Source organism: Coenobita brevimanus, chromosome 68, assembly GCF_032717465.1.
Source record: "Coenobita brevimanus isolate Jiangsu-jjx chromosome 68, ASM3271746v2, whole genome shotgun sequence".
Lineage (NCBI taxonomy): Eukaryota > Metazoa > Arthropoda > Malacostraca > Decapoda > Coenobitidae > Coenobita > Coenobita brevimanus.
In genome coordinates this window covers 557501-565958 of record NC_137021.1, presented here as the reverse complement: position 1 = coordinate 565958, position 8458 = coordinate 557501, and the positions used below count along the sequence as shown (strand labels likewise).

General features: G+C 42.4%; 1 protein-coding gene across 1 annotated transcript in view; it reads right to left on the bottom strand.

Moving 5' to 3' along the window:
* Nucleotides 1-279: 279 nt before the first annotated feature.
* Nucleotides 280-8458, bottom strand: part of Kaz (E3 ubiquitin-protein transferase Katazuke) — an 11027-nt gene continuing 2848 nt past the window's right edge. The window contains exons 3-9 of the mRNA XM_080276999.1: nt 6108-6293; nt 5385-5564; nt 4266-4489; nt 3898-3989; nt 2744-2907; nt 2172-2351; nt 280-381 (exon numbers count right to left, since the gene is read on the bottom strand). Coding sequence (XP_080133125.1) covers nt 280-381; nt 2172-2351; nt 2744-2907; nt 3898-3989; nt 4266-4489; nt 5385-5564; nt 6108-6293 — 1128 coding nt within the window. The remainder of the gene's footprint in view (nt 382-2171; nt 2352-2743; nt 2908-3897; nt 3990-4265; nt 4490-5384; nt 5565-6107; nt 6294-8458) is intronic.

Here is an 8458-nt window from a genome sequence, read left to right as displayed (position 1 = left end):
TCCAAAGCACAAAATTATGCTACACATTAGGTGATTCTCAATACTATAACAACACTTCTCAAAAAACAAAATGATCAAACTGCATCCCACAAACCTCATAAGCAAGATGAGATGCTCACATAACAAGTGTATCATTCCTTGAGTATTTCAAACTCAGTATTGTATCATTCCTTTCATAATTCAAATTCCAGGTGCTTACATAATAAACATCAACCCTTCTAAATTTCAAACTCTACTACCAAACTCTATCCGATGATCATCACAAGGAAGATGGGCTGCTCACATAACGAATACTTTCTCCGCATCCCTGATGTTGAATGTCTGGCGTGAACGCGGACAGACGATGGTGCCATTATTTTCATCGGCCATCTGTTGAAGAGCCTGCAAAGGAAAAGGTGTATAAATATCAGTTATTTTTTTTTATTTATTCACTTATGGTAACAATGGAACACTAACAGGCACTTTCCTGATAATAGGAGCATCTCTAGGAGCAACTCTAGTAGCCTCTCTCTCTCTCCCCAGAAATTTTCTGAAACAAAGGTGTTACTCTCCTGCAGACTTTAACAACGTTAGCAAGGCCATGCCATGCCATGCCATGCCACGCCACGCCACACCACACCACACTCACGCACCATATCACACAATATCACCCTTGCACATCACACCAGACAAAAACACCCAGTGACCCCTCATCATACCACGGCCTTTAACTGAATGGCTCTGAAGCTTCTGCATCTAGTACCTACATACTTGTTTGTAGTTTACAGTAGATTAATGACAAGAAAGTGCAACTGAAGTTTTGCAGCGTCTGATGGGGATCATCCGCCACAAACGTCCAAAACAGTGGAAGATCAAGGACTGGGTCCTGCATCATGACAACGTCCCCGCCCACGCGTCAGTTGTTGTCCGGCAGTTCCTGGCTTCCACTAACATGGTACCGTAGTCATTCCCTACCCACCCTATTCGCCTGACCTTGCCCCCAGCGACTTCTTCCTATTTCCCAAGCTGAAATTACGTCTGAAAGGGCGTCGATTTGACTCGATTGAGGAGATCCAGACAGAATCACAGGAGGTGCTCAAAACCATCATGCCTGAAGCCTGCCGGGGATGCATGGACTTGTGGAAAAAACGCTGGGACCACTATATACATGCCCAAGGGGACTACTTCGAAACTGACAGTGAGAAGTAGGAGGTAAGGTAACTTATTTTGCTACAATATTCAAATTACTGGAACTTTTGGGTAGCACCTTGTGTGTGTGTGTGTGTGTATATATATATATATATATATATATATATCATCCAGACCTCCTTTCCCACCCTAGGCAGGATGAGGAGTAGCAATGTCCAGACAGCCTAAATTTGCCCAATGGGTCACACTTCATGCAAGCCCCTGGAATCCTGGCTCTATTGGATATGCCAAAAACATTCACCACATTTTGCAGCTTCACATAAACGTATCTGATAGTGTCGATCCGGACGCTGCCATGTTAAAAAGGGGTGCCAAATCCCTGATCGTGCACTTCTCCTCACAACATTCATCCAGCCAGCTCGATCTCTTGTCAGTTCCCTAGCCTCACCGACTTTCAAACCTCTCTTCTTCACACACTCATCCACCATATCTCTCCACCTTCTCCTTGGCCTACCTCGCCTCCTCCCTCCTTCAAATTCAATCAGATATACCTTATTCACCACTCTATTGTTACCCATTCTCTCCAAATGACCGTACCATCTCAGTACACTCGCTTCGATTCTGGTGTCCACCAACTTCTTCACTCCATATCTTTCACGAATCACATTATTTCTTATCCTATCCACCCTCTGTACTCCACATACATTCCTCAGCAATCCCATATATATATATATATATATATATATATATATATATATATATACTGTATATCTGACATTAGTGTAGTTATTTTTCCTTAATAAATTATTTTGCGCATTACATATCAATATGGCATCTTCTTGTAGGCTCTTGACACAAACTACGTATATATTATTACTATATAAGTAACATATGTTAAGGTATTTACATATATACTGTATATATATATATATATATATATACAGTATAGATATATATATATATATATATATACAGTATAGATATATATATATATATATATATATATATATATATATGTATATACCTGTATATACAAAACACACCTTCTGTCCATAAACGTATCCATTGGGCAGCATAAGAGGCTGATTGTTCTCATTTAGTTGGTCCCCAGAGATGTGGCAGACGAGGCGAGACTGTGAGCAATGGGCATAAGGCAGGGGTGAGGCCAGGGCATTGAGGGCAGGCTGACATACTGGGCAGTCGGGGTTGTGGCCAGTTGCTCCCTGGAGTAAAATAGGTCTTGAAAACATCCCTCCACCACCATTACCCAAAACACTAAACAAACATATACTGTATCTAATTATAGCCATTCACATGCCAGAGTGGGACATCTTCATGTGGTGGCACCAAAATACGGATCCACTGTCCACGTACTCAAATACAGCACCCAATAACCTCCTCCCTGTCTTCCAATGTTAGGATGATGGATTACAGAGGAAAAGTAATGTCAGTCTGCAGTCCACTGGGTTCACTTCATGATAAACATGGGGCTGCAACAACAACAATGGTCTTCTCATTGGTATGTTATCTGGAGTATGGAATTTTGGACCTAGGCTGTACAAGACAGAAAAAAATTCAGCATAAACAAAGTAATAAAATACAGATAAACACTCACTCTATAGCAGTGAGGAGTCTTGAGTGCAGAGAGTCCTGACTGCACCACCACAGAGAAGGCCGACTGAGATGAGAGCTGGTACAGTTTGAGATTCTCGGAACGAAACTGACTAATCAGCTGTTCCCAACGTGAGTCAGAGAGAAGATTCTTGTATGGGCTCACATCTGGAGGGTAAATGGAGAGAAAATTATGAGACTGGCATGGAGGGTGAAGTACGAATGGAAAGACAGATGGTTATTTTCTGCAGAGGATGAACAGAGGAATGAAAAACAATTAAATTTCAAAAAATTCCATACAACATGTAATGCATTATAGGCCACATCACATAAAATCTGTTACCATCAGTACAGAGCAATACAACAGCAGTATACTGTACTTCACTGTGACTCCTTCAGTCCCACGACAAATTTTCCCATTTTATACTCTTGCTACTGTACTTCTACATGTGTTTATTCAGTACAGGAATTACTATACACACTAGAATGGTTACATCCAGCCTTAGTGTGAATGAAATTGTTTGGTGGTGGTCTGGGTGAAATGAAAATACGTCATCAGATTATGGGGACTGACCTCACTTTAATTTAGGTGCACAAAACAGCAAGCCTTTATCATATGTCAATGATGTCTTCCATAATATCATAACATTTTCCATACAAATGGTACTGTAAACTGGAGGAAACTGGTAATGCAAACATGTATCAACAAAACTTTAATAGGCAACTTGTCTATAAATTAAGATGGCTTTTTTTTTTTTTTTTAATTTTATTTTTATTTTTTTAATGCTGTGTCCCCCTTTTTCAATAAGGGCTAAGGTGTTGCCCCTAAGTAGAGGACTTAGGTTTGAAGCGTGTAGCACTAAATAGCCGAATATCCTTCCTGATGTCTACCAATGACCCTTGGGTGGACTCGAACCTCCAACCCTTCGGCCAGAGTGGAATGCTCTAACCCACTGAGCTACACCGCTAGGTGACGGAAGAGCACTACCTCTCCCAGTAGGGCAGCTACCCAGGCGGAGCGCGAACTCTCGATCCCTCGGTCTTGAGTCAGGCACTCTACCACTGAGCCACCCTGCCCCCAGAACAAAACATGTCAGAATGCTACACATACAGTACCTAGGATTATCTGTAAGCATTACAAAATGCACTGAAGCTGACCTGTATTGGCTGGGAATGCAATAAGAGCCATGCAGCGCTGTATAGAAGGCAGGTGACTTGCTTCTTGACAGGTGAAGTACTTTCTTGCATGCCTGCCAAAGGACAAACAAATTGCTACAGCAAACCACAGCAGAATTAACTTATAATCCATCATCCAGTCCTTTACTGCTAAATCAGGAGTATAGGAGCATGGGGCAAGGCAATTCAGAATGAATGGTTGGTCATTCCTGGGTGGTATTAGGAGTGCAATAAACTCCACACACCCTTTGAATGTAAATATTTATGGCACACATCTAGCTGGATCACCTATGTCCACTGAACCACCAGATGATCATTTGGTAATACAACAAAATAAAACTTCCACCCACCTAATGGCATCCATGCGTCGGTCACTTTTTACCAGCTCAATAAATTCCTGCATTCTGACATTGAACTCAAGGGAAGAATTCAGCTTCCGCAGCTTGCTCTTGTTATCGTGGCACCAGGAGAGGCACTTTGAGGTGTCATGTAAGGCAAGGGATTGCTCCACCTCCCGGGCAACCAGAAACACGTCAAGATTTGTTAGACCTTCAATTCCACGTGAACTGGCCAGCTGCAATAATGGACGGTCATATTAATGATGAGTGAATGCGTGAGGCCCATTTAACTGGCCAGCACTTGGTTACTTCTCATTCCATCTGGGTTTTTCTTACTTTCTAGACCCTACCTCACTCTATCCTTAGGCAGGAAATTGAGGTCTTGGTACATGATGATGATGATGATGATTATTAATCACTCCGAAAGAGAGCCCCCAGATACTCTGTGATAAATTCTATAGTTTGTGATAATGATATGCTTAGCATTTCAGTACCTTGTGCACTACACTTCAGGCTCAACACTTCTAACAATTACAGGTCTTCCAAAATGACCATCAGAAATTAGGAGCTTGCTTATACTTCCATGTCAAGATTCGTCAGGCCCTCAATCATCTGCAAACCTGCATGATGCAGTAATTGAGTTCCCACACTATATAATTCTGGAGCAGTCAGTCCTTACTTCAAGTCTAGGATGTGTGCAGGATGTGGTTGCCGCTGTGGCCCCAGGCTCATTTGAAATATGAACTCAGTAGACTGAATACTTAAACTGACCTTCTGCAGCCCTCCACCCTAATCTTGGGGCATTGGGATGCACCTGAAGGATGCTTGTATGATCAGGCAGTGGGGCCAGTAGGTTATATCAGTGTCATCACATGACAGCATCCCTCTCCAGCAATTTGGTATTATAAATGAGGTTATAATGTGAGACACCAGGAATAAGAGACTCAATATAGAAGTTGTTAGAGATCAAGCAACGTGGAAAGCCGCTATTAGGTGACCGAGGTTGATGCATGCAAGATGTTGGAGCCTTCATAAAAGAAAACAAAGTGAAACAGTTTTAAAAGAGAGACATTTCTGGATCAGAACAAGAGGCCAGAGGACACAAATGAAAATATGGTAAAGTAAGCTGACCTTTGTTGCAGTGGTGTAGCAGCCAGCACGCAGAAGATACTCAACCAACAGGCGGTCCAGACGTGTACGGCGCCACTCAGCCACGGCAGGTGGTGTGGGGGCGTCATGGCCTCGCAAGTGCTCTACCCGACGCTTCACCACCCGACCACACTCTATCTCCTCCTGCGTGGCTTCTTCTGCCTTTGGGGATTATTAATAATGGATCAGATATTTATCTATCTACCACAATCTACCTTTAGCTCCTCTGGTATGGTTTTTTCTGACTTTGGGGATTATTAATGCAGGATCAGACCTTTATCTATCCACCACACTTTGTCTCCTCTGGCAAGGCTTCTGCCTTTGAGGATAATAATGATTGGTTAGAATTTTGTTCATCTATCATTCAATCCCTAATTGCCTTATGAGCACAGGGGCCCATACAACTGAGGCAAATGTGATCAGTCATTACAATTTCCACATTCAATCTCCTCCTGTGTTGCTTAATCTGCCTTTGAGGATTATTACTGAGGGATTAGAACAGAGTGGCATTTGGATCTGAAGAAAAAGCAATAGGAGTGAGATAAGGAATTATAATAGTGACAGGACTGAGATGGGAAATTACATATCTAACCAACAGAAGTGGGATGATAGACTTACAGATAATGATGACTTTCTATACCAGTACTCAAATCAACATAAATAACAGACTACAACATACTGGTAGTGTACCTGTGCTCTCCTCACCTTGCGTTTGAATGATGACAATTTCTCGACAACACCCCCCAGAAGGGAGGATATGTGAGAGGCATTGTGGCTGTCAGTGAAAAGTAAACGCTCCAACTCAGTGACGGCCGTGGTCACATGACACACTTCACGGTCCAAGGTTTTTTGTGCTAGCCGGAACTTCTTGTTTAGCACATCATATGGCACCTGAGAGTACAGATGCTTCATTAACTACTGAATTTAGGTAATGCCCCTTTTTTCAGTTAATTCTTCCTGCAACCAGATGTAATTTTATTCAATTTAGGAAAGGTTTCTATATTCTATGGTATTAAAATCATCAAACATAAAACACCTTTACTCTCCTTGAATCTAACTTATGTATGTTTTTAAAATTTACTCTTTATTACTACCATGTGATTTTATTCAACTTACAAAAGGCCTCGGACAAGGACTGACCAAACGTTGACGACCCAGGACCGGACAAAGGACTTGGTAATGTGTACATGGAATGTAAGAGGAGCGAATGATGAGGTGAAAGAGAGAGAGATTGTCCAGGTGCTTGAGGATGCGAAAGTGGATGTATGTGGAATAACTGAAACAAAATGGAGAGGAGAAAGTGTGAGAGAATGGGAGTATGGATGGGGTATATGTGCAGGAGTAGATGAGAATGAGAGGGCAAAGGAAGGAGTGTGTATAGTTGTGAGTAAAAGATGGAAGAAGAGCATAAGACAGTATGGATCAGTTGGGTCAAGGATTGTGTGGGTAAAGTTGAAAGTTGGAATACAAATGTGGGCGATTGTGTGTGTGTATGCGCCAACGCAAGATCGTGCTAGAAGAGTGAGAGAAGAGTTCTGGACAAATGTGGAAGTGTGCATGGAAAAGTTTGGAAGGAATGAGAGAGTGTTTTTGATCGGTGATATGAATGGTAAAGTTGGTAATGTGAAGGTGGATGGAATAGTTGGTGAGTGGGGTGTGCCTGCTGAGATAGATGAGAATGGGAGTGCGTTAGTGGACATCTGTGCTGGGAGGGGTTGGTAATAGCCAATACCCTCTTCAGGCATAAAATGATCCACAGGTATACATGGCGAGTGATGAGAAGGGTGGGTGGTGAACTGAATGAAAGGAAGGCAATGATTGATTATGTGTGTGTGGATGAAAGGATGCGAAGATGTATATTGGATGCAAGAGTTTATAGAGGTTGGGGGAGTGGCCTTTCTGACCACTACTTGGTGGTGGCCAGAATTAGGATGCAAGTAAGATGGAGGAATAGAAGAAGGGAAAGACAAGAGGAAGGAGTAGTTGCAAGGAGAGTGGAAAGGTTACAAGAGGATGAGAAAAAGGCAGAGTATAAGAGAGAAGTGGAGGAACGATTGGGCAAATATGAATTGGAGCAGATGGGAGACGTGGAAGGTGTGTGTAAGATATTTACAGAAGAAATATGTGCAGCATGTGATGTGGTGTGTGGAAGGAAGAGAAGACGGAGGGGGGTGCAAGGAACAGCGTGGTGGACTGAAGAGGTGAAACAGGCTGTGGCACAAAAGAAGAAAGCATACAATGAATGGATGAGAAATAGGGGCGTGGAAGAAGTTGAGAGGCAGAAGAGAGAGTTATATGTGGAAAGGAAGAGAGAGGTGAAAAGATTAGTAAGAGAGAGTAAGAAGAGAGTGGATGAGGAATTTGGAAGGAATTGGTTTTTGAGTGTAAAGTGGAGGGACTGTAAGAAAATGTTCTGGAGAGAAGTGAAAAGAGTAAGACAGGGTGGAAGTGAAGTTAGCAGGGGAGTGAAAGATAAACATGGTAGATTACTAGTGGAGAAGGGAGAAAAAGTGAGCAGATGGAGAGAACACTTTAAGGAATTGTTGAACGTAGAGGATGGAAGTAATGCGAGTATAAGTGGCTGGGGAATGGCTGGGAGAAGGAGGGAGGTGAGAAGACAGGTAGAAATCAGTAGGATAGAGGTTGTGGAAGCAATGAAGAAAGTTAAATCGGGAAAGCCCCAGGAATTGATGGAGTGTGTGGTGAGATGCTGAAGCATGGGGGAGAGATAGTAGTAGAATGGATGTGGAAGATGTGCAGATTGGCCTGGGAGGAAGGTAGAGTCTCGGAGGATTGGAAGTCAGGTATAATTATTCCCTTGTACAAAGGAAAAGGGGAAAAAGAAGTGTGTGGTAATCATAGGGGCATTTGTCTTCTTAGTATAATAGGAAAAGTGTATGGTAGGATACTTATAGACAGAGTTAGAGAAAGAACAGAGAAATTAGTTGGAGAAGAACAGGGAGGCTTTAGGAAGGGAAGAGGTTGTGTAGATCAGATATTCATTCTTAGATCTTTAGTGGAAAAGTTTCTAGAGAAGGGAAAGAAGTTGTATGCGG